Genomic DNA, 25,122 nt, shown 5'->3' with positions numbered 1-25,122 from the left:
CCAAAAATATCCAAAAATATCAAAACTTAGCCAAAAATTGCCCAAAATCTCCCCAAAATTTGCCCTAAACAGGCCCAAAATTGGCCAAACTCTCGTTGGACGCCACCCATGTCTTGATCTGGTCCCGCAGCCTCTGAGGGCAGAACCAGCCCAAAATCAACCAAAATACCCAAAAATAGCCAAAAATATAAAAAATCAGCCCCAAACCAGCTCAAAATAGCCCAAAAATTGCTCAAAATAGCCCCAAAATTGCCCAAAATCTCGTTGGACGCCACCCATGTCCAAAACCTCCCCAAAAAACCTCAAAAAACGCCCAAAACCTCCCCAAAAACCCCCAAAACTCCCAAAAAAGACCCCAAAAAAACCCCCCAAAACCTCCCCAAAAACTCCCAAACCCCCCCAACCACCCCAAAATCCCTAAAACCTCCCCAAAAACCCCAAAATTTCCCCAAAAAAAACCCCAACCCCCTCCCCCCCCCAGTTCAGTTTTGGGCTTTCCCATTTTCCCCATTTTGGGGTTTCCCCATTTTCCCCATTTTGGGGTTTCCCATTTTCCCCCTTTTTTCCCATTTTGGGGTTCCCCATTTTGGGCTTTCCCATTTTCCCCATTTTGGAGTTTCTCATTTTGGGGTTTCCCATTTTCCCCATTTTCCCCATTTTGGGGTTTCCCATTTCCCCATTTTGGGGTTTCCCATTTCCCCCAATTTGGGGTTTCCCATTTCCCCCATTTGGGGGTTTCCCCTTTTCCATTTTGGGGTTTCCCATTTTTCCCATTTCCCCCATTTTGGGCTTTCCCATTTTGGGGTTTCCCATTTTCCCATTTTCCCAATTTGGGGTTTCCCATTTTCCCCATTTTGGGGTTTCCCATTTTTCCCATTTTGGGGTTTCCCATTTCCCCAATTTGGGGTTTCTCATTTCCCCCATTTTGGGGTTTCCCCTTTTCCATTTTGGGGTTTCCCATTTTTCCCATTTCCCCCATTTTGGGCTTTCCCATTTTGGGGTTTCCCATTTTCCCCATTTTGGGGTTTCCCATTTTCCCCATTTTGGGGTTTCCCATTTCCCCCATTTTGGGGTTTCCCATTTTCCCATGTTGGGGTTTTCCATTTTTCCCATTTTCCCCATTTTAGGGTTTCCCATTGTCCCCATTTTCCCCATTTTGGGGTTTCCCACTTTTCCCATTTTTCCCATTTTGGGCTTTCCCATTTTGGGGTTTCCCATTTTCCCAATTTGGGGTTTCCCATTTTCCCCATTTTGGGGTTTCCCATTTTCCCCATTTTGGGGTTTCCCATTTTAGGATTTCCCACTTTTCCCATTTTGGGGTTTCCCATTTCTCCCATTTTTCCCATTTTTCCCATTTTGGGCTTTCCCATTTTGGGGTTTCCCATTTTCCCAATTTGGGGTTTCCCATTTTCCCATTTTGGGGTTTCCCATTTCCCCCAATTTGGGGTTTCCCATTTCCCCCATTTTGGGGTTTCCCCTTTTCCATTTTGGGGTTTCCCATTTCCCCCAATTTGGGGTTTCCCATTTCCCCCATTTTGGGGTTTCCCCTTTTCCATTTTGGGGTTTCCCATTTCCCCCATTTTGGGGTTTCCCATTTTCCCATGTTGGGGTTTCCCATTTTTCCCATTTCCCCCATTTTAGGGTTTCCCATTGTCCCCATTTTCCCCATTTTGGGGTTTCCCACTTTTCCCATTTTTCCCATTTTGGGCTTTCCCATTTTGGGGTTTCCCATTTTGGAGTTTCCCAATTTGGGGTTTCCCATTTCTCCCATTTTGGGGTTTCCCATTTTCCCCATTTCTCCCATTTTGGGGTTTCCCATTTTAGGATTTCCCATTTTTCCCATTTCCCCTATTTTGGGGTTTCCCATTTTCCCACTTTTCCCATTTTCCCCATTTCTCCCATTTTGGGGTTTCCCATTTTGGGCTTTCCCATTTTCCCATTTCCCCCATTTTGGGCTTTCCCATTTTCCCCATTTTTCCCATTTTGGGCTTTCCCATTTTCCCATTTTCCCCATTTTGGGGTTTCCCATTTTCCCCATTTTTCCCATTTTGGGCTTTCCCATTTCTCCCATTTTTCCCATTTTTCCCATTTTGGGCTTTCCCATTTTAGGATTTCCCACTTTTCCCATTTTCCCCGTTTTTCACCCCAAACCCCACCTGCAGTTTCTTGATTTCCTTTTTCAGGTCAGCCTCGTATTTCTCCTTCTGGTTGGCGTTGGCGGCGTTGTGGAGCTGGGACGGGGAAATTTGGGGCAAATTTGGGGGATTTGGGGAAAATTGGGGGTTTGGGGATTTTAGGGGGGGTTGGAGGGATTTTTTTGGGTTTTTAGGGGAGTTTTGGGGGATTTTTTTGAAGATTTTTGGGGATTTTTGAGGGGATTTTGGGGAATTTTTTAGGGGGATTTGGAGAGGATTTGGGGAGATTTTGGGGAATTTGGGGATTTTAGGGTTTTTTTGGGGGGTTTCTAGGAAGGTTTTGAGGCTTTTTTGGGGGGATTTGAGGGATTTTTGGGGGCTTTTGGAGGAGTTTTGGGGCTTTTAGGGGGATTTTGGGGGGATTTTGGGGAGAGGTTTGGGGTTTTGGAGGAAAATTTTGGGAGAATTTGGAAGAATTTTTTGTGGGATTTTGGGGGGATTTGGGGTGGTTTTGGGGTGGTGTTTTGGGGTGTTTTTGGGTATTTTGGGGTGGTTTTGGGTGGTTTTTGGGTATTTTTGGGTGGTTTTTGGGGTGTTTTGGGTGTTTTTGGGGTGTTTTTGGGGTATTTTTGGGTGGTTTTGGGTGTTTTTGGGGTGCTCCCCCCTCACCTTCTGCCAGATGTCCTCGAACTGCTCCACCCCCTCCGAGACCTTCTTGAGGCACCTGTCAATCTCACCTGGGGGCGGGGCAAAGCGGGGAGGCCCCGCCCTCAGTGGCACAGCCAATCAGAGCCGCCCGTGGGCCACACCCACAGCCCCACAGCCAATGAGACACTTTAACCACACCCAGAGTCCTGCAGCCAATCAGAGTTGCCCGTGGGCCACACCCAGAGCTCCACAGCCAATCAGAACCTTTAACCACACTCAGAGCTCTGCAGCCAATCAGAGCCACTCTCTGACCACACCCAGAGTCCCACAGCCAATCAGAGCTGTCACAGGCCACACCCAGAGCCCTGCAGCCAATCAGAGCCTCCCTTTGACCACACCAAGAGCCTGCAGCCAATCAGGATCACTCATGGGCCACACCCAGAGCTCCACAACCAATCAGAACCTTTAACCACACCCACAGCCCCACAGCCAATCAGAACCTTTAACCACAGCCCCACAGCCAATCAGATCCTCTCACTGGCCTCGTCCAGAGCCCCGTAGCCAATCAGGGCTTCCCTGACCACACCCAGAGCTCTACAGCCAATCAGAGCTGCCCATTGGCCACACCCAAAACCCTGCAGCCAATCAGCAACTCCCTGTTACCCCGCCCATCCCCGCCCAGGCTGTCCCAGCCAATCAGAGCCTCCCTGTGGCCCCGCCCAGGCTGTCCCAGCCAATCAGAGCTGGCCCCGCCCCCAGGCTCCCTCACCTTGCAGTTTCCTCTTGTCGGCCATCTTGGGGCGCTCTCGGCATCCCCTCGGGGGGCGCCTGCTGGGGGACGGGCACGGTCAGCGCCCCAAAAATGACCCAGGAACCCCGAAAATGCCCCCAGGGACCCCAAAATCCCACCTGGAACCCCCAAAATCCACCCAGGGACCCCAAAAATGCCCCCAGGAACCCCAAAAATGCCCCTGGAACCCCCAAAATCCCCTCAAGACCTCCCTAAATCCCACCAGGAACCCCAAAAATCCCACCAGGAACCCCAAAATCCCACCAGGAACCCCAAAATCCCACCAGGAACCCCCAAAAATGCCCACCAGGAACCCCAAAATCCCCTCAAGACCCCCCTAAATCTCACCAGGAACCACAAAAACCCCCCAGGAACCCCAAAATCCCACCAGGAACTCCAAAAATCCCCCCAGGAACCCCCAAAATCCACCCAGGAACCCCCAAAAATGCCCCCTGGAACCCCAAAATCCTCCCAAGAATCCCCAAAAATCCCACCAGGAACCCCAAAATCCCCTCAAGACCCCCCCAAATCCCACTAGGAACCCCAAAAAACCCCCAGGAACCCCCAAAATCCCACCAGGAACCCCAAAAATCCCCTCTGACGTCCCCCAGGAACCCTAAAATCCCCTCAGACCCCCCCAAATCCCCCCTGATCCCACCCAGAATCCCCCAATCCAACTAAGGAACCCCCAAGTTCCCCCCTGGCCCCACCCAGGAACCCCCAAATCCCCTCAGACCCCCCCAAATCCACCCTGAGCCCACCCGTGGACCCCCTCTAGAAACCCTACAGGACCCTCCTACATCCCATAGACCCCAAACCCCCCCATAAATCCCATACAGGACCCCATAGACCCCAGAAACCCCCTCCAGAACCCCATACACCCCAAAACCCCCTCCAGAACCCCATAAATCCCAAAAGCCCCTATAGAGCCCCTGCAGAACCCCATAAACCCCTAAAGGACTCCATGCACCCTTATAGCCCCCCCATAAACCCCTACAGGACCCCATAAACTCCTTTAGGATCCCACAGACCCCTACAGGACCCCATAAATCCCCTATAGAACCCCAAAAACTCCTAGAACCCCCTATAAACCCTCTATAGAACCCCATAAACCCCTATAACCCCTTGTAAACTCACGATAGACCCCATCAATCCCCTATAAATCCCCCTAGAGAACCCCCTAGACTCCCTATAAACCTTCTATAGGACCCCATAAACCCCCTATAACCCCCAATAACCCCCTATAACCCCCTATAGACCCCATAAACCCCCTATAACCCCCCATAAACCCCCCTAGAGAACCCCATAGATCCTCTATAACCCCCATAAACCCCCTATAACCCCCTATAAACCCTCTATAGGACCCCATAAACCCCTATAACCCCCCATAAACCCCCTATAACCCCCTATAAACCCTCTATAGGACCCCATAAACCCCTATAACCCCCCATAAACCCCCTATAACCCCCTATAAACCCCCTATAGACCCCATAAACCCCTATAGACCCCACAAACCCCTATAACCCCCCCTAAACCCCCCTAGAGAACCCCATAGACCACAGATACCCCATAAACCCCCTACAAAACCCCTGTGGGACCCTCACAGACCCCACAATCCCCCTATAGAACCCCCATAGACCCCTCAGATACCCCACAAACCCCCTATAGAGCCCCCATAGACCCCTCAGATACCCCACAAATCCCCTATGGATCCCTCATGAAGCCCCTATAAACCCCACAGAGCCCCCTGCAGCCGCCTATGGAACCCCATTAACCCCCTAAGGATGCCCCACATCCCCTATGGATCCCTAAGGAGGCCCCACATCCCCTATGGATCCCTAAGAATGCCCCACATCCCCTATGGATCCCTAAGGATGCCCCACATCCCCTATGGATCCTAAGGATGCCCCACATCCCCTATGGATCCCTAAGGAGGCCCCACATCCCCTATGGATCCCTAAGGATGCCCCACATCCCCTATGGATCCCTAAGGATGCCTCACATCCCCTATGGATCCCTAAGGATGCCCCACATCCCCTATGGATCCTAAGGATGCCCCACATCCCCTATGGATCCCCCCTAAGGATGCCCCACATCCCCTATGGATCCCTAAGAATGCCCCACATCCCCTATGGATCCCCCTAAGGATGCCCCACATCCCCTATGGATCCCCCTAAGGAGGCCCCACATCCCCTATGGATCCCTAAGGATGTCCCACATCCCCTATGGATCCCCCTAAGGATGCCCCACATCCCCTATGGATCCCCCTAAGGATGCCCCACATCCCCTATGGATCCCTAAGGAGGCCCCACATCCCCTATGGATCCCTAAGGAGGCCCCACATCCCCTATGGATCCTAAGGATGCCCCACATCCCCTATGGATCCCTAAGGATGCCCCACATCCCCTATGGATCCCTAAGGATGCCCCACATCCCCTATGGATCCCTCCAGACCCCTATAAATCCCTATAGAAGCCCTTAAGGATGTCCCACAACCCCTCCAGACCCCTACAGGCCCCCATAAACCCCTATAAAACCCCTTAAGGATGCCCTAAACCCCCTATATTCCCCTATAAACCCCTATAGTTCCCTATAGAATCCCTCAGGATGCCCCATATCCCCTATAGATCCCCTATAGATCCCCTATAGAACCCCTAAGCACGCCCTACATCCCCTACAGGCCCTATAGAGCCCCTATAACCCCCTAAGGATGCCCCACATCCCCTATAGGCCCCTAAAGACTTCTATAGACCCCAAAAAACCCCTATAGAACCCCCTAAGGCTGCCCCACATCCCCTCCAGACCCCTATTAACCCCTATAGCCCCCTCAGGATGCCCTATATCCCCTATTAACTCCTATAACCCCCTCAGGATGCCCTATATTCCCTATTAACCCCGATAAACCCCTCAGGATGCCCTACATCCCCTAATAACCCCTATAGAATCCCCTCAGGATGCCCTATATCCCCTATTAAGCCCTATAACCCCCTCAGGATGCCCTATATCCCCTATTAACCCCGATAAACCCCTCAGGATGCCCTATATCCCCTATAGCCCCCTCAGGACGCCCTACATCCCCTAATAACCCCTATAGAACCCCCTCAGGATGCCCTAAATCCCCTATTAACCCCTATAATCCCCTCAGGATGCCCTATATCCCCTATTAACCCCTATAGCCCCCTCAGGATGCCCTATATCCCCTATAGCCCCCTCAGGATGCCCTATATCCCCTATAGACCCCTATAGCCCCCTCAGGATGCCCTATATCCCCTATTAACCCCTATAACCCCCTTTAGGATGCCCTATATCCCCTATAGCACCCTCAGGAAGCCCTATATCCCCTATGGATCCCTTATAGAACCCCCCCACCCCCCCTCTCCCTCAGGGCCCTCCCGGCTCCGCCGCCGCCGCCGCCGCTCCCCGCCCCCTCCTCTCCCTCCCCGCGCTCACCGGAGGCTCGCGAGGCGGCCCAGGCGGGCCCGGCCGGCCGGGGAATGGCGGGAATGTCGCGATAGTGTCGCGATGGTGTCGCGATAGTGTTCGCGATCGGCGGGGGTCGCGGCCGCCGCCGCTTTTTTCCTTGCCCCCCCCCCTTTCGTTCGTTCAGAGCCGACTCGGCCTCAGCGGCATCCAAGATGGCGGCGGCTCCCTCAGGCCTGGCCGCCCCGCCCCGTCCGCGCGCCCCACGCCCATTGGTGAAATCGCATGCCCATCAGCGAAAGAAGCACGGCGATTGGTTAGACTTAAAGAAGGGCGGGACTTAATGGTGCGCGGTCCCTCCTCCTCGCGGAGCTGTCAATCAAAGCATCGCCGCACTCCCATTGGCGGCGCAGTGTTTATAGCGGAAACGGGGCGGGGTGCGAAAAAAGCCACGCCTATAAGGCGGGACGGCACGTACAAGGCTCCTTCTCATTGGTCAGAAACGCCGTCACTCAGAGCGTGGCGGGAGTGGGCGCCGCCTTCTCTGATTGGCCGAGCCATGTCGCGAGGGGCGGGGCCACGCGCAGATCTCTTCTCCTATTGGCTGTTTCTTCGCGCAGGGCAGCCAATAACCGCCGGGGGCACGCAAGGGGCGCGGCCAACGGGCTGAGATGTCACTCAAAATGGAGGCAGCCAATAGGAGGCTGAGGTCAGGACCAAGGGGCAGGGCCCCCAAAATCCATCCAAAAAAGGCCCCAAAAACCCCAAAATCCGCCCCAAAACCCCAAAATCGCCCCAAAACCCCCCAATAATCTGCCCCAAATCCTTCCAGAACCATCCAAGAGGGAACCCCAACATCCAAGACCCCCCAAATCCCACCCAGAACCCCCAAAAGCTCCAGGACCACCCCAAATCCGGGATCCCCCCACCCTCAATTTCCCCCAGAATTCCCCCAAAACGCTCCAGTAAAAAAAAAACTTCAATATTTATAGAAAGTTCTGGAAAGAAACACAAAGGGGGGACTGGGGAGGGGGGGAAACCCGGGAATCTGGGGGTTCTGGGGGGGTGGGGACCCCAATTTTGTCCCCTTGAGGTCGAGAACCCCCAAAAATTCCCCAAAATTCCCCCAAAAACTCCCCCAAAATCCAAATTCCGGTGGATAAAAACGGAAAGGGTGAATTTTGGGGTTCCCCAGAATTTGGGGAGATTTTTGGGGGTCCCGGCGGTCTCAGGGTGGGGTGGGGACCCCACTTTTTTCCCCCTTGACCTTGAGGAACTCGGCCATGCTGGAGAAATATTTCTGGTTGGCCTCGGCCACTTTCTTCTCCGCCGCCTGCGGATTCACGATCTCCAAACCCTGGGGGAGAGAATTTGGGGGGTCCCAGGAGGATTTTGAGGGGTCCCAGGTGGATTTTAGGAACCCCCTCCCATGATTTTACCCTTTTTGGGTCTCCCTCACCACCAACATTTTACCCAGGAGCTCCCAAATTTCAGCTGGGAGTCCCTGAAATTCTCCCCAAATCCCTTCGGGAAACCCCAAAATTCCTCCAGAGCACCCCCAAATCCTACTTGGGACCCCCCAAAATTCCTCCAGGACCCCACAAATCCCACTTGGGATCCCCAAACCGCCTCAAAATCCCTCCAAGACCCCCTGAAACCCCCTCAGGACCCCCCCAAATCTCCTCAGGAACCTCCAAACCCCCTCAGAAACCCCCAAACCCCCTCAGGACCCCCTAGACCCCCTCAAACCCCCTTTAACCCTCCCCTAAACCCCTCCAAGACCCCCCCAAACCCCTTTTAACCCCCCCAAAATCCCCTCAAGGCCCCCCCAAGCCCCCCAAGCCCCCTCCCCACCTGCAGGGGGGTGAAGGCCACGCTCGAGGCCGTGCCCGAGCTCCGGTCCCTGATGGTGGATTTGCCCCCATAAACCACGCTCTGCTTCTGCAGCGTCCTCTGGGGAGGGTTAATTAGAGGTTAATTATGCTAATTAGGGGTGGATGAAGTGAATTAAAGGGAAGGGGGTGCTCTGGCACCTGCAGGGTTTTGCTGATCCGGGCCTTGGTGGCCTCGTTGACCTGGGTCTGGCGCACGCGGCCGCTGCCGGCCTTGCCCAGGTGGCCCAGGCTGAAGCCCAGGTCCTCCTGGTAGGCGTCCTCCTCGATCTGAGGAGAAAATGGGATTAAAACTGGGGAAAACAGGAAAAAATGGGTGAAAACTGGGATTTTGGTTGGTTAAAATGGGGTTTAGTGAGATAAATTTAGGTTAAAGGAGGGAAAAATGGGGTTTGGGAGTCCCAGGAGGCCCAGGCTGAAGCCCAGGTTTGCCTGGTAGGCCTCTTCCTTGATCTGAGGGGAAAACTGAATAAAAAATGGGAAAGATAAGTAAAAATAGGTAAAAATGAGTAAAAATAGGTAAAAGAATGGGATCTGAGGGTGTTAAAATGGGGTTTAATGAAAAAAAATGGGTTAAAGGCGGAAAATGGGGTTTAGGAGTCCCAGGAGGCCCAGGCCAAGGCCCAGGTTTGCCTGGTAGGCCTCTTCCTTCATCTGAGGGGAAAATGGGATTAAAAGTGGGAAAAACGGGCAAAAAATAGTGAAAAATAGGATTTTGAGGCGATTAAAAGGGAAAAAATGGATTTTGGGGGGTTTAAATGGGGTTTAAAGGGGGAAAATGGGGTTAAGGAGTCCCAGGAGGCCCAGGCCAAAGCCCAGGTTTGCCTGGTAGGCCTCTTCCTTGATCTGAGGGGAAAATGGGATTAAAAGTGGGAAAAACGGGCAAAAAATAGTGAAAAATAGGATTTTGAGGCGATTAACAGGGAAAAATGGATTTGGGGGGGTTTAAATGGGGTTTAAAGGGGGAAAAATGGGGTTTAGGAGTCCCAGGAGGTCCAGGTTGAAACCCAGGTGCTCCTGGTAGGCCTCTTCCTTGATCTGAGGGGAAAATGGGGTTAAAAGTGGGAAAATTAGACAAAAATAGACAAAAATTGGTAAAAACAGGTAAAAGAATGGGATTTGGTGGTGTTGAAATGGGTTTTAATGAGAAAAATTGTGTTAAAAGGGGGAAAAATGGGGTTTAGGGGTCCCAGGAGGCTCAGGTCCTCCTGGTAGGGCCTCTTCCTTGATCTGAGGGGAAAATGGGGGGAAAAATGGGAAAATGGGAAAAAAACGAGTAAAAAATGGGATTTTGGGGTCCCAGGGAGGTAAAAAAGTGGATTTGGGGGATTAATTAGGGTTAATTAGGGTTAATTACCTCCCCAAAGCTCATCCTGTTGGCCTGCTTGCGGATCTCAGTCAGCCCCAGGCGCTCCTTCATCTTCCGGTAGCTGCGTTAATTAGGGACTAATTAGGGGTTAATTAGGAGGTATTTAAGGGTTGATTGAGGGATTAATTGGGGAGCAATTAAGGGGTGGATTGGGGGTTAATTGGGGGTAATTACAGAGTTGATATGGGATTAACTGGAGATTAATTCGGGCTTAATCATGAAATAATCAGGGGTTAATCAGAGATCAATGAGGGCTTAACTGGGCTTTAATCAGGGATTAACTAGGGTTTAATTGGGGATTAATTAGTGGCTAATCAGGGACTAAGTGGGTCTTAATTGGAGCTTAATTAGGGGCTAATCAGGGACAAATTGGGGTGTAATTGGGGATTAATTAGGGACTTATCAGGGACAAATTAGGCCCTAGGGGCTAATCAAAGATTAATTAGGGTTTAACTGGTGATTAACTAGGGGCTAATCAGGCACTAATTGGGGATTAATTAGGGGCTAATCAGGCATTAATTAAGCCCTCCATTAGGGCGCTAATTACACCTGAACTGGGCTTTACCCAGAACCTCTCTTAGGGCTCAACCAGGCACTATCCAGGAGTTAATTGGGGGCAAATTAGGAGCTAATTAACGCTAATTAACGCTAATTAACTCACCGCCTGCCCCCCCTCTTCTTCCTCTGCCCGTCCAGGGGCGCCGGCAGCGGCTTCACCTGCTTGACCGGGGGCGGCTCCTGCCACTTGTCGAACTTGCGCTCGATCTCCTCCTTCAGCTCGTACCCCACCTGAATTTGGGGCGAATTCCCAACATTTTGGGGAAATTCCCAAAATTCTGAGGCAATTTCCAAAATTTTGGGGGATTTTGGGCAGATTTTGGGGGGATTTTGGGGGGATTTTTGGGGCTCCTGCCACTTCTCAAATTTGTGCTCAATCTCCTCCTTCAGCTCCTATCCCACCTGGAAATTCAGGAATTTTGGGGCAAATTCCAGAATTTGGGGAAATTCCCAAAATTCTGAGGCAATTTCCAAAATTTTGGGGGATTTTGGGGGGATTTTGGGGGATTTTGGGGGGATTTTGGGGGCTTCTGCCACTTGTCAAACTTGCGCTCGATCTCCTCCTTCAGCTCCTATCCCACCTGAAAATTCCCAAAATTTTGGGGCAATTCCAGGGATTTTGGAGAAATTCCAGGGATTTTGGGAGAATTCCCAACATTTTGAAGGAATTCCCAAAATTCTGTGGGATTTTGGGCACTTTTGGGGGGATTTTGGGGTTTTCTTTGGGGGGATTTTAGGTGCTCCTGCCACTCTTCAAACTTGTGCTCAATCTCCTCCTTCAGCTCATACCCCACCTGGAAATTCAGGAATTTTGGGGAATTTTGGGGCAAATTCCAGGGATTTGGGGCAATTCCCAACATTTTGAGGCAATTCCCAAAATTTTGTGGGATTTGGGGGGATTTTTTTGGGGATTTTAGGTGCTCCTGCCACTCTTCGAACTTGTGCTCCATCTCCTCCTTCAGCTCCTATCCCACCTGGAAATTCCCAAAATTTTGGGGTAATTCCAGGGATTTTGGGGCAATTCCCAACATTTTAAAGGAATCCCCAAAATTTTGTGGGATTTTTTGTGGGAATTTGGGGGATTTTGGGGGATTTTTGGGGGATTTTTGGTGCTCCTGCCACTCATCGAACTTGTGCTCCATCTCCTCCTTCACCTCCTATCCCACCTGGAAATCCCCAAAATTTCGGGGCAATTCCCAACATTTCGGGGCAGCTCCCAAAATTTTGAGGCAATTCCCAACATTTCGGGGCAGCTCCCAAAATTTTGAGGCAATTCCCAAAATTCTGGGGTGGGGGGTTGGATTTGGGGAATTTTTGGGCGATTCTGGAGAGATTTAAGGAAGATTTTGGGGGAATTTGTTGCAATTTTCGCCCTCCTCCCCGCCCATTTCACTCCTTCTCCACCACCCTCACCCCCCTACCCCGACTCCCACCTGGATTTTACCATTCCTGGCCCCCTTTGGGATAATTTTGGGGCTCCCCCAGCCCCCCCAAAGCCATTTTTGGGGTCACCTTTCCGTCCTGGCTCTCGTGGAAGCTGTCCACCCTCGCCGCCAGCGTGCACTTGGCCGCCACCAACCTCGCCGCCTTCCTCCTCAAATCCTGCAGAATTCCCAGCATTATCAGTGGAAATCCCCCATTTTGGGGCGGGTTTTGGGGCGATTCTGGGGCATTTTGGGGTCACCCACGGGCGGCAGGGACTGCACGATGTCGCTGTGGTAGATGAAGCCGGTGTGGGGCAGGACGGAGGTGGAGGAGAAGCCCGAGAGCGTCCGGCGCTGGGCGCCCAGCAGGAGAATGTTACAGGCAGGCAGCTTGGAGAGCGGGGTCAGGCCCCCTGCCACCCCTGAAACGGCACCAGAAACGCCCTGAAACACCCCAAAAATACCCCAAAGGCAGCCCTGAAACGCTCAAAGAAATATCCTGAAATAAGCCTAAAAATACCCCAAAAATACCCCCAAAATAGCTCAAAAATAGCCCAAAAATACCCCAAAAGCAGCCCTGAAACATCCAAAAAATCACCCCAAAAATAACCACTGAGACAGCCCAAAACCAGCCCTGAAACACCCAAAAAAACATCCCCAAAACACCCCAAAAGCAGCCCTGAAAGGCTCAAAAAAATATCCTGAAATAAGCCTAAAATAACCCTAAAAATACCCCAAAAATAGCCCAAAAATAGCCCCAAAAATACCAAAAAATATCCCCAAACTACCCCAAAAGCAGCCCTGAAACACTCTAAAAAATATCCTAAAATAACCCTAAAAATACCCCAAAAGCAGCCCTGAAACGCTGAAAGACAAACCCCAAAAATAGCCCCAAAATACCCCCAAAATAGCCCCAAAATACCCCCAAAATACCCCCCAAAACACCCCAAAAGCAGCCCTGAAACACTCAAGAAAATATCCTGAAATAAGCCTAAAAACACCCCAAAAATACCCAAAAATAGCCCAAAAGCAGCCCTGAAACGCTCAAAAACAAACCCCTAAAATAAGCCTAAAAATAGCCCAAAAATAACCCAAAAATACCCCAAAAATACCAAAAAATATCCCCAAAACACCCCAAAAGCAGCCCTGAAACAATCAAAAACAAACCCCAAAAATAACCCTAAAAATAGCCCAAAAATAGCCCAAAAATACCCCAAAATAGCCCAAAAATAGCCCAAAAATAGCCCAAAAATAGTCCAAAAATACCCCAAAAATATGCCCCAAAATACCCCAAAAGCAGCCCTGAAACACTCAAAGAAAATATCCTGAAATAACCCTAAAAACACCCCAAAAATACCCCAATAATACCCCCCAAAAAAACCAAAAATACCCCAAAAGCAGCCCTGAAACGCTCAAAAACAAACCCCTAAAATAACCCTAAAAATACCCCCAAAATAGCCCAAAAATACCCCAAAATACCAAAAAATATCCCCAAAATACCCCAAAAGCAGCCCTGAGACGCTCAAAAGCAAACCCCAAAAATACCCTAAAAATAGCCCAAAAATACCCCAAAAGCAGCCCTGAAACGCTCAAAAAAATATCCTGAAATAACCCTAAAAATACCCCAAAAATACCCCAAAAACATCCCAAAAACAGCCCAAAACCATCCTAAAAATAACCCTAAAATACCCCAAAACTGGGATTTTTCAGGGCTTTTTTGGTGATTTTAGGGCCGATTTGTGCAGGGATTTTTGGGGTTATTTTTGTGCTTTTAGGGCCAATTTGTGCAGGGATTTTTGCAGGGATTTTTGGGGCTATTTTAGGGATTTTAGGGCCGATTTTCACTGGGATTTTTCAGGGATTTTTCAAGGATTTTTTGGTGATTTTAGGGCCGATTTTTGCAGAGACTTTTGGGGTTATTTTGGGGATTTTTGGGGTAATTTTGGGAATTTTAGGGCCGATTTCTGCAGAGATTTTTGCAGGGATTTTGAGGATTTTAGGGCCGATTTTTGCAGGGATTTTTGGGGTTATTTTAGGGATTTTTGCAGGGATTTTCACAGGGATTTTTGGGGCTATTTACGGGATTTTTGGGCCATTTTTGCAGGGATTTTTGGGGTTATTTTGGTGATTTTAGGGCCATTTTTGCAGGGATTTTTGGGGTTATTTTAGGGATTTTAGGGCTGATTTTCACTGGGATTTTTCAGGGATTTTTGGGGCTATTTTCGGGATTTTTGCAGGGATTTTTGGGGTTATTTTGGTGCTTTTAGGGCCGATTTTTGCAGGGATTTTTGGGGGTTTTTTTGGTGATTTTAGGGCCGATTTGTGCAGGGATTTTTGGGGCTATTTTAGGGATTTTAGGGCCATTTTTGCAGGGATTTTTGCAGGGATTTTTGGGGCTATTTTTACAGGATTTTTGGGGTTATTTTGAGGATTTTAGGGCCGATTTTTGCAGAGATTTTTGGGGCTATTTTAGGGATTTTAGGGCCGATTTTTGCAGGGATTTTTGCAGGGATTTTTGGGGTGATTTTGGGGATTTTAGGGCCGATTTTTGCAGGGATTTTTGGGGTTATTTTGGTGATTTTAGGGCCGATTTTAGCAGGGATTTTTGGGGCTATTTTAGGGATTTTTGCAGGGATTTTTGGGGCTATTTTAGGGATTTTTGCAGGGATTTTTGCAGGCATTTTTGGGGCTATTTTACGGATTTTTGCAGGGATTTTTGGGGCTATTTTAGGGATTTTAGGGCCATTTTTGCAGGGATTTTTGCAGGGATTTTTGGGGCTATTTTTACAGGATTTTTGGGGTTATTTTGGGGATTTTAGGGCCGATTTTTGCAGAGATTTTTGGGGCTATTTTAGGGATTTTTGGGCCATTTTTGCAGGGATTTTTGCAGGGATTTTTGGGTTTATTTTGGTGATTTTAGGGCCGATTTTAGCAGGGATTTTTGGGGTCTTTGTGGTGATTTTAGGGCCGATTTTTGCAGGGATTTTTGCAGGGATTTTTAGGGTATTTTGGGGATTTTTGGGGTTATTTTGGTGATTTTAGGGCCGATTTTTGCAGGGATTTTTCAGGGGTTTTTGGTGATTTTAGGGCCGATTTTCACTGGGATTTTTCAGGGATTTTTCAGGGATTTTTTGATGATTTTAGGGCCGATTTTTGCAGGGATTTTTGGGGTTATTTTGGGGATTTTTGCAGGGATTTTTGGGGTTATTTTACGGATTTTTGCAGGGATTTTTGGGTTTATTTTGGGCATTTTAGGCTGATTTTTGCAGGGATTTTTGGGGCATTTTTGGTGATTTTAGGGCCATTTTTGCAGGGATTTTCACTGGGATTTTGGGGTTATTTTAGGGATTTTAGGGCCGATTTTTGCAGGGATTTTTGCAGGGATTTTTGGGGTGATTTTGGGGATTTTAGGGCCGATTTTTGCAGGGATTTTTGGGGTTATTTTGGTGATTTTAGGGCCGATTTTAGCAGGGATTTTTGGGGCTATTTTAGGGATTTTTGCAGGGATTTTTGGGGGTTATTTTAAGGATTTTAATGCCGATTTCTGCAGGGATTTTTGGGGCTATTTTCGGGATTTTTGCAGGGATTTTTGGGGTTCTCACCCATGATCTTGGCGGCGGTGGAGGCGCCGAGGATGAGCGAGAGGTTGGGGGCGATGAAGGACATGCGGGACTCCACGTATTCGTAGATTCGCAGCTTGGCCCCGCTCAGCGCCAGCGCCATGTCACACGCGTCCTCGATGCGCCCCAGCTCCTCCTCCGACAGCTGCTGCCTGGAAACCCCAAAAACAAACCCAAAATGGTCCCAAAATGCCCCCAAATCCCCCATCAAAATGACCCCAAAATGCCCCAAATCTGCCCCAATTTCTGCCCCAAAATCTCCCACATTTGGCCCCAATTTCCCCCAAAATGACCCAAATTTCCCCCAAAACAGCCCCAAACCCCTGAAATCTGCCCCAAAATGGTCCCAAAATGCCCCCAAATCCCCCATAAAAATGACCCCAAAATGCCCCAATTTCTGCCCCAAAATCTCCCATAAAAATGACCCCAAATCTGCCCCAAAATCTCCCAAATTTGGCCCCAATTTCCCCCCGAAATAGCCCCAATTTCCCCATAAAAATCACCCCAAATCTGCCCCAAAATCTCCCAAATTTGGCCCCAATTTCCCCCCGAAATAGCCCCAATTTCCCCATAAAAATCACCCCAAATCTGCCCCAAAATCTCCCAAATTTGGCCCCAATTTCCCCCCAAATTTCCCCCAACAGCCCCAAACGCCCCAAATCCCCCAAAACAACTCCAAACCCCCCAAAATTTGCCCCAAAATCTCCCATAAAAATGACCCCAAATCTGCCCCAAAATCTCCCAAATTTGGCCCCAATTTCCCCCCCAGAATGACCCCAATTTCTGCCCCAAAATCTCCCAAATTTGCCCCAAAATCCCCCCAAATCCCCCCAAATCCCCCATAAAAATGCCTCCAAAATGCCCCAAATCTGCCCCAAAATCTCCCAAATTTGGCCCAAATTTCCCCCCAAACAGCCCCAAATCCCCCATAAAAATCACCCCAAATCTGCCCCAAAATCTCCCAAATTTGGCCCCAATTTCCCCCCAAAATGCCCCAATTTCTGCCCCAAAATCTCCCAAATTTGGCCCCAAATTTCCCCCCAAATGGCCCCAATTTCCCCCCAAACAGCCCCAAATCCCCCCTAAACTCCCCCAAATCCCTCATAAAAATGACCCCGAAATGCCCCAAATCTGCCCCAAAATCTCCCAAATTTAGCCCCAATTACCCCCAAAATGGCCCCAAATTTCCCCCAACAGCCCCAAATTGCCCAAATCTCCCCAAATTTGCCCAAATCTCCCCAAATTTGCCCCATTTTTTGGCACCCCTGGGTGGTGGAGGCCGTCACGCTGACCACCATGATGGTGGCGTTGGTCAGGATCTGCTGCACGTTCTCGTTGTTCTTGCACTTGTCCAGGGAATTGCCCAATTCCTGAGGAATTCACCCCAAAATCGGCGCCGGCAAAAGGAACCCGGAAACGTCAAAATTCCCAAAAAAAAAAAATTCCCCAAAAAAATCTCGTTGGAATCGTGGAAAAAACGACCCCACCAAATAAAATTTGGGGACGAAAACCAACAAAATTTCCCCTAAAATAAACTTAAAATAGTAAATGGAAATTTAAAATATTGAAAATAAAAAGTTCTCCAGAATCCCCCAAAAAATCCCCCCAAAAAAAACCCAAAATGCCCCCCAAAAAGTCCCTGCAAAAAAAAAACAAAATCCCCCCAAAAAATCCCCCAAAAAATCCCAAAATGCCCCCAAAAAAATCCCCCAAAAAACCCCAAAACCCCCCAAAAAATATTCCAAAAAAACCCAAAATCCCCACAAAAAAACCCCCCCAAAAAACCTCAAAATCCCCCCCCAAAAAACCCCAAATCCCCCCAAAAAACCCCAACATTCCCCCCAAAAAATCCCCCAAAAACCCCAAAATCCCCCCCAAAAAAACCCAAAATCCCCACAAAAAATCCCCCCCAAAAAAACCCAAAATACCCCCCAAAAAATCCCCCACAAAACCCCAAAATCCCCCCAAAAATATTCCAAAAAAACCCAAAATCCCCCAAAAAATCCCCCAAAAAACCAAAATCCCCCCAAAAAATCCCCTCCCAAAAACCCCAAAATCCCCCCCAAAAAATCCCCAAAAAACCCCAAAATCCCCCCCAAAAAACCCCAAAATCCCCACAAAAAATCCCCCAAAAACCCCAAAATCCCCCCCAAAAAATCCCCAAAAAACCAAAATCCCCACAAAAATCCCCCAAAAAATCCCCCAAAAAACCCCAAAATCCCCACAAAAAATTTTTTTAGGGTTTTTAGGGTGGGTTTGGGGTTTTTAGGGGGGATTTGGGGGATTTTGGGCTGTTTAGGGCCATTTTGGGGGTTTTGGGGTATTTGGGGCCACTTTTGGGGCGTTTTTTTCCCATTTTGGGGTCATTTAGTGACATTTTTGGGCTGTTTTTTGCCATTTTTTGGCTGTTTTATGCCATTTCTGGCCGTTTTTTGCCATTTTTGGCTGGTTTTGCCATTTTGGGCCGTTTTTTCCATTTTTGGACCCTTTTTTCCATTTTTTGGCTGTTTTTTCCCTTTTTTTGGGTTGTTTTTTTGGCTGTTTTTTGCTATTTTTTGGCCGTTTTTTGCCATTTTTTGGGTCATTTTTTTGCATTTTTGGGCTGTTTTTTGCCATTTTTGGGTCATTTAGTGCCATTTTTGGGCCATTTTGGGTTTTATCCATTTTTTGTGGTATTTTTCAGCATTTCTGGCTGTTTTTCCCATTTTTGTGTGGTTTTTTCCATTTTTTGTGGTATTTTTTTCCATTTCTGGCTGTTTTTCCCATTTTTGGTGTATTTTTCACCATTTCTGCCCATTTTTTCCCATTTTTGGCTGTGTTTTTCCAATTTTTGCTGTTTTTTCCCATTTCTGGCCATTTTTTCCTATTTCTGCCCATTTTTTCCTATTTCTGGCCGTTTTTTCCCATTTCTGTGGTGTTTTTTCCCATTTCTGCCCATGTTTTCCCATTTTTTTGCTGTTTTTTCCCATTTTTGGTGTATTTTTCCCCATTTCTGTCCGTTTTTTCCCATTTTTTTGCCGTTTTTTCCCATTTCTGTGATATTTTTCCCCATTTCTGGCCATGTTTTCCCCACCTTCACGGTCCGGATGTAGTCGAGCGCGTTGGGCACCAGCGACTCCAGCTCGGGGAAGCGTTTGGAATATTTGTCCCGGATGAATTTGTGGATGATGTCTGGGGAGGGACCCAAAATCCCCCAAAATGGACCCAAAATCCCCCAAAATGGCCCCAAAATCCCCCAAAATCCCCCAAAATGGCCCCAAAATCCCCCAAAATGGCCCCAAAATCCCCCAAAATGGCCCCGAAATGGCCTCAAAATGGCCCCAAAATGGCCCCAAAATCCCCCAAAATGGCCCCAAAATGGCCCCAAAATCCCCCAAAATGGCCCCAAAATTCCCCGAAACGGCCCCAAAATCCTCCGAAAAGGCCCCAAAATCCCCAAAATGGCCCCAAAATGGCCCCAAAATTCCCCGAAACGGCCCCAAAATGGCCCCAAAATGGCCCCAAATGGCCCCAAAATGGCCCCAAAATCCCCCAAAATGGCCCCAAAATCCCCCAAAATGTCCCCAAAATGGCCCCAAAATGGCCCCAAAATCCCCCAAAATGGCCCCAAAATCCCCCAAAATGTCCCCAAAATCCCCCAAAATGGCCCCAAAATCCCGGCCCGCACTCACTGAGCTCGTTCTCGATCTCCACCGTGAGGTTGTTGGCGTCCACGATCACCCGGTACTCGGGGGCCGCCTCCACGGGGCCCAAAACTGCGCGGAAACGGGGAAATCCACCCAAAATTACAGCCCAAAACCACCCCAAAATTCCAGCCAAAATTCCAGCCAAAAATATCCCAAAATTCCAGCCCAAAATATCCCAAAATTCCACCCAAAATCCATGCAGAAATCCCCAAAATCCACCCAAAATTCCAGCCAAAATTCCAGCCAAAATATCCCAAAATTCCAGCCCAAATCCACCCAAAATTCCAGCCCAAAATATCCCAAAATTCACCCAAAAACATCCCAAAATTCCAGCCAGAAATCCCCTAAATCCACGGGGCCCAGCACCGCGCGGAAACGGGGAAATCCACCCAAAATTACAGCCAAAATCCATGCAGAAATCCCCAAAATCCACCCAAAATTCCAGCCAAAATATCCCAAAATTCCAGCCCAAAATATCCCAAAATTCCAGCCAAAATATCCCAAAATTCCAGCCCAAAATATCCCAAAATTCACCCAAAATTCCAGCCCAAAATATCCCAAAATCCACCCAAAATTCCAGCCAAAAATATCGCAAAATTCCAGCCAAAAACATCCCAAAATTCCACCGAATCCACCCAAAATTCCAGCCCAAATATCCCAAAATATCCATGCAGAATTCACTAAATCCACCGGGCCCAGAACTGCCCAGAAACGGGGAAATCCACCCAAAATTCCAGCCAAAATTCCCGCCCAAACATCCCAAAATTCCACCCAAAATATCCCAAAATTCCACCCAAATCCACCCAAAATTCCACCCAGAAATCCCCAAAATCCACGGGGCCCAGCCCTGCGCGGAAACGGGGAAATCCACCCAAAATTCCAGCCAAAATATCCCAAAATTCCACCCAAAAACATCCCAAAATTCCACCCAAAATTCCACCCAAATCCACCCAAAATTCCAGCCAAAATATCCCAAAATTCCACCCCAGAAATCCTCAAAATCCACGGGGCCCAGAACTGCCCAGAAACGGGGAAATCCACCCAAAATTCCACCCAAATCCACCCAAAATTCCAGCCAAAATATCCCAAAATTCCAGCCAAAATATCCCAAAATATCCATGCAGAAATCCCCAAAATCCACCCAAAAACATCCACCCAAAATTCCACCCAAAATCCCAAATATCCATGCAAAAATCCTCAAACTGCACCCAAAAACATCCACCCAAAATATCCACCCCGAAATCCCAAAAATTCAACCAAAATTCCCTAAATTCCACACAAAAATCTCCAAAATCCACCCAGAAATCCCCAAAATCCACCCAAAATTTGGGATTTGGGGATTTGGGATCCCAGATTTAGGGGATTTTGGGGATTTAGGATCCCAGATTTGGGGGATTTGGGGTCCCAGATTTTGGGGATTTGGGGATTTTGGGGATTTTGGGGATTTAGGATCCCAGATTTAGGGGATTTTGGGGTTTTGGAGATTTTTGGTGATTTAGGATCCCAGATTTGGGGATTTTGGGGATTTAGGATCCCAGATTTTGGGGATTTTGGGGGTTTAGGAGATTTGGGGGATTTGGGGAATTTGGTGATTTGGGTATTTAGGATCCCAGATTTGGGGATTTTGGGACTTAGGATCCCAGATTTTGGGAGTTTAGGGGATTTAGGATCCCAGATTTAGGGGATTTGGGGGATTTAGGATCTCAGATTTGGGGGATTTTTGGGGATTTTGGTGATTTAGGATCCCAGATTTTAGGGGATTTTGGGGATTTTGGGGATTTAGGATCCCAGATTTGGGGGATTTTGGTGATTTAGGATCCCAGATTTGGAGATTTGGTGATTTAGGATCCCAGATTTTGGGAATTTGGGGATTTTGGGGATTTAGGGTCCCAGATTTTGGGGATTTTGGGGTTTTGGGGTCACCTTCGGCCGCCCGGGGCTGTTTCCCGATGTTCTCCTCGATTTTCTGCATGAGCTCCGTGAACTGCGGGGAATGAACCAAAAACTGGAATTCTTGGGGCTGCATTTGGGGCCATTTGGGGTTTTTTGGGGGATTTGGGTCATTTGGGTCCATTTTGGGTTCATTTGGGATTTGGGGAGGATTTTTGAGGTGATTTTTAGGGTATTTTTAGGAGAATTTTCAGGTAATTTTGGGGTAATTCCAGGATAATTTCAGGAAAATTCCTGGGATAATTTCTGGATAATTTTGGGGTCATTTCAGGACATTTTTGGGGATATTTTTGGGGTGATTTCAGGATATTTTTAGGGTTATTTTTGGGGTAATTTCAGGACATTTTTTGGGGATTTTTTGGGGTGATTTCAAGATATTTTTGGGGATAATTTTGGGGTGATTTCGGGATATTTTGGGGGATATTTTTGGGGTGATTTCAGGATATTTTTGGGGATAATTTCAGGATAATTTCCAGATATTTTGGGGATATTTTTGGGGTGATTTCAGGATATTTTGGGGGATATTTTTGGGGTGATTCCAGGATATTTTGGGGGTTATTTCAGCATATTTTTTGGGATATTTTTGGGGTGATTTCAGAATATTTTGGGGGATATTTTTGGGGTGATTTCAGGATATTTTTGGGGTGATTTCAGAATATTTTTGGGGATATTTTTGGGGTGATTTCAGGATATTTTTGGGATGATTTCAGGATAATTTTGGGGTGATTTCAGGATATTTTTGAGGATATTTCAGGATATTTTTGGGATAATTTTGGGATGATTTCAGGATATTTTTGGGGAGATTTCAGGATATTTTGGGGGATATTTTTGGGGTGTTTTCAGGATATTTTTGGGATGATTTCAGGTTATTTTTGGGGTGATTTCAGGATATTTTTGGGGATAATTTCAGGATAATTTCCGGATATTTTGGGGATATTTTGGGGGTGATTTCAGGAGATTTTGGGGCCATTTTGGGTGCATTTTTACCCCTTTAGACCCCCATAGTTTGGCGATGCTCCTGACGGACTCGGCGCCCTCGGGCGGCTCCGGCTCCTCCCGCACGTCCTCGATCGGGGGCTCCTCCCCCCCCTCGGAGCCTTCGGCCTCCTCCTCCTCCCCCGCCGCCTCCTCCAGGTCTGCCAGCAGCTCGTCGGCCAGGGACATCCTGAACTGGGCAAACTGGGAGCAACTGGGAGGGGGGAAACGCGGCCTGGAGCCGCGTCCCAGTGAAACCAATCCCCAAACTGGGAGCGCTGGGAGCAGCCCCGAGCGCCCTCCCCGCCCCCGAGTCCCCTCCCCGTCCTCAAACCCCCCAAAATTTCCCCAAATTTTTCTCAAATTTTCCCTCCGGTACCTCCCGCCGTTCCTGTCGCGGCCTCGATTGAGTCACTTCCGCCCGCGGCGCGGCGCTCCAGACGTCACTTCCGCTGGCTGCTGCCGGCGCTGTGACGTCATCACCGCGCGCCCGCTGCGTCCCAGTTCCCCCCCTCCGACTCCTCCCGGCGGGGCCGCCGCGCTCCGGGCCCGGCTTAGGGGGACTGAGGGGGACTGGGGGGGACTGGGATGAACTGGGAGGGACTGGGAGAGGGGATTGGGGGCACTGGGAGGGACTGGAATGGATACTGGGAGCACTGGGAGGGACTGGGAGGGACTGGGATGGATACTGGGAGGGACTAGGGGGCACTGTGAGCACTGGGAGAGGGGATTGGGGGCACTGGGAGGGACTGGGAGGGACTGGGAGCGGGAATTGGGGGCACTAGGATGGACTGGAATGGATACTGGGAGTACTGGGAGGGACTGGGAGAGGGGATTGGGGGCACTGGGATGAACTGGGATGGATACTGGGAGCACTGGGAGGGACTGGAATGGATACTGGGAGTACTGGGAGAGGGGATTGGGGGCACTGGGAGGGACTGGGAGGAACTGGGAGGGACTGGAATGGATACTGGGAGCAACTGGGAGGGACTGGGAGCACTGGGAGCGGGGACTGGGGGCACTGGGATGAACTGGGATGGATACTGGGAGCACTGGGAGGGACTGGAATGGATACTGGGAGTACTGGGAGAGGGGATTGGGGGCACTGGGAGGGACTGGGAGGAACTGGGAGGGACTGGAATGGATACTGGGAGCAACTGGGAGGGACTGGGAGCACTGGGAGCGGGGACTGGGGGCACTGGGATGGACTGGGAGGAACTGGGAAGGGGGGAGGGGGCACTGGGAGCACCGGGGAGGAACTGGGAGGGACTGGGAGAGGTGATTGGGGGCACTGGGATGAACTGGGATGGATACTGGGAGCACTGGGAGGGACTCGGAGAGGGGACTGGGGGCACTGGGAGGGACTGGGACGGACACTGGGAGCACTGGGAAGGGGGTAAGGGGGCACTGGGAGCGATCAGGGAGGGACTGGGATGAACTGGGAGGGGAACTGGGGGGGACTGGGAGGGACTGGGATGGATATTGGGAGCACTGGGAGGGACTGGGAGTGGGGACTGGAGACACTGGGAGCACTGGGAGCGATCAGAGGAGGGACTGGGATGAACTGGGATGGACTGGAACAGACACTGGGAGCAACTGGGAGGGACTGGGATGAACTGGGATGGACTGGAACAGACACTGGGAGCAACTGGGAGGGACTGGGATGAACTGGGAGGGACTGGGAGCGACTGGGAAGGGGGGGAGGGGGCACTGGGATGAACTGGGAGGGGCATGGGGGTTCCCTGGTCCATACTGGTCTGTACTGGGACCGGGGTGAACGGCCTGGGGGGGGAACTGGGAGGGACTGGGAGTGAATTTGGGACCCCCGTGGGTGATTTTGGGTGAATTTCAGGTGATTTTGGGTTAATTTTGGGTGATTTTGGGTGAATTTCAGGTGATTTTGGGTTAATTTTGGGTGAATTTGGGTGAACTTCAGGTTATTTTGGGGACTGGGGGAAAATTTGGGACAATTTTTGGGAGGATTTGAAGACAATTTTGGGGGAGTTTGGGGTCAATTTTGAGGGAAAAATTTTGGGGCAAATTTCGGGCAATTTTTGGGAGGGTTTGAAGACAATTTTGGGGCAAATTTTGGGGGAGTTTGGGGCCAATTTTGATGGGAAAATTTTTGGGGAATTTTGCAGCAAATTTGGGGCAATTTTTGGGAGGGTTTGAAGAGAATTTTGGGGGAATTTGGGGACAAATTTTGGGGGAGTTTGGGGCCTATTTTGGGGCAAATTTGGGGCAATTTTTGAGAGGATTTAAAGACAATTTTGGGGCAAATTTTGGGGGAGTTTGGGGCCTATTTTGGGGAAAATTTTGGGGCAAATTTGGGGCAATTTTTGGGAGGGTTTGAAGACAATTTTGGGGGAATTTTGGGGGAGTTTGGGGCCAATTTTGAGGGGAAAATTTTGGGGGAAATTTGGGGCAATTTTTAGGAGAACTTGAAGACAATTTTGGGGGAGTTTGGGGCCGATTTTGGGGGAATTTTGGGGCAAATTTTGGGGGAGTTTGGGGCCAATTTTGGGGGGGAATTTTGGGGCAAATTTGGGGCAATTTTTGAGAGGGTTTAAAGACAATTTTGGGGCAAATTTTGGGGGAGTTTGGGGCCAATTTTGAGGGGAAAATTTTGGGGGAAATTTGGGGCAATTTTTAGGA

The 25,122-nt window shown here is 49.3% G+C and overlaps 2 protein-coding genes and 1 long non-coding RNA gene across 20 annotated transcripts in view; 1 reads left to right on the top strand and 2 right to left on the bottom strand.

Moving 5' to 3' along the window:
- CNOT3 (CCR4-NOT transcription complex subunit 3) overlaps nt 1–7,242 on the bottom strand; it is a 48,624-nt gene extending 41,382 nt beyond the window's left edge. For 12 of the 13 annotated variants that reach the window (XM_071420133.1, XM_071420130.1, XM_071420131.1 and 9 more), the window contains exons 1-4: nt 7,024–7,242; nt 3,553–3,614; nt 2,805–2,872; nt 2,157–2,231 (exon numbers count right to left, since the gene is read on the bottom strand). In XM_071420133.1, the coding sequence (XP_071276234.1) occupies nt 2,157–2,231; nt 2,805–2,872; nt 3,553–3,577 (168 nt within the window). In that variant the 5' untranslated portion in view covers nt 3,578–3,614; nt 7,024–7,242. The remainder of the gene's footprint in view (nt 1–2,156; nt 2,232–2,804; nt 2,873–3,552; nt 3,615–7,023) is intronic. The other variant, XM_071420129.1, reaches the window with a different exon arrangement.
- Nucleotides 7,243–7,959: 717 nt separating this feature from the next.
- The window catches only part of LOC139586597 (U4/U6 small nuclear ribonucleoprotein Prp31), a 31,851-nt gene continuing 14,688 nt past the window's right edge, over nt 7,960–25,122 (bottom strand). For 5 of the 6 annotated variants that reach the window (XM_071420143.1, XM_071420145.1, XM_071420144.1 and 2 more), the window contains 12 exons: nt 21,466–21,526; nt 19,528–19,611; nt 18,930–19,027; nt 17,120–17,226; nt 15,839–16,008; nt 12,501–12,658; nt 12,325–12,414; nt 10,916–11,043; nt 10,243–10,315; nt 9,027–9,155; nt 8,848–8,946; nt 7,960–8,350 (listed from right to left, as the gene is read on the bottom strand). In XM_071420143.1, the coding sequence (XP_071276244.1) occupies nt 8,222–8,350; nt 8,848–8,946; nt 9,027–9,155; nt 10,243–10,315; nt 10,916–11,043; nt 12,325–12,414; nt 12,501–12,658; nt 15,839–16,008; nt 17,120–17,226; nt 18,930–19,027; nt 19,528–19,611; nt 21,466–21,526 (1,326 nt within the window). In that variant the 3' untranslated portion in view covers nt 7,960–8,221. Of the gene's footprint in view, nt 8,351–8,847; nt 8,947–9,026; nt 9,156–10,242; nt 10,316–10,915; nt 11,044–12,324; nt 12,415–12,500; nt 12,659–15,838; nt 16,009–17,119; nt 17,227–18,929; nt 19,028–19,527; nt 19,612–21,465; nt 21,527–22,479; nt 22,703–25,122 lie in introns of those variants that run through there. The other variant, XM_071420146.1, reaches the window with a different exon arrangement.
- On the top strand, nt 21,843–22,357 carry LOC139586606 (uncharacterized). The gene is made up of 2 exons (XR_011677870.1): nt 21,843–22,136; nt 22,203–22,357. It is a non-coding gene; the product is annotated as an uncharacterized lncRNA (long non-coding RNA).

This window comes from Agelaius tricolor, unplaced genomic scaffold (assembly GCF_023055355.1).
Source record: "Agelaius tricolor isolate 1412-34295 unplaced genomic scaffold, bAgeTri1.0.p SCAF_126, whole genome shotgun sequence".
NCBI classification, from domain to species: Eukaryota; Metazoa; Chordata; class Aves; order Passeriformes; family Icteridae; genus Agelaius; species Agelaius tricolor.
Note: the sequence above shows the minus strand (reverse complement) of the source record. Positions and strands in the feature narration are given on the sequence as shown.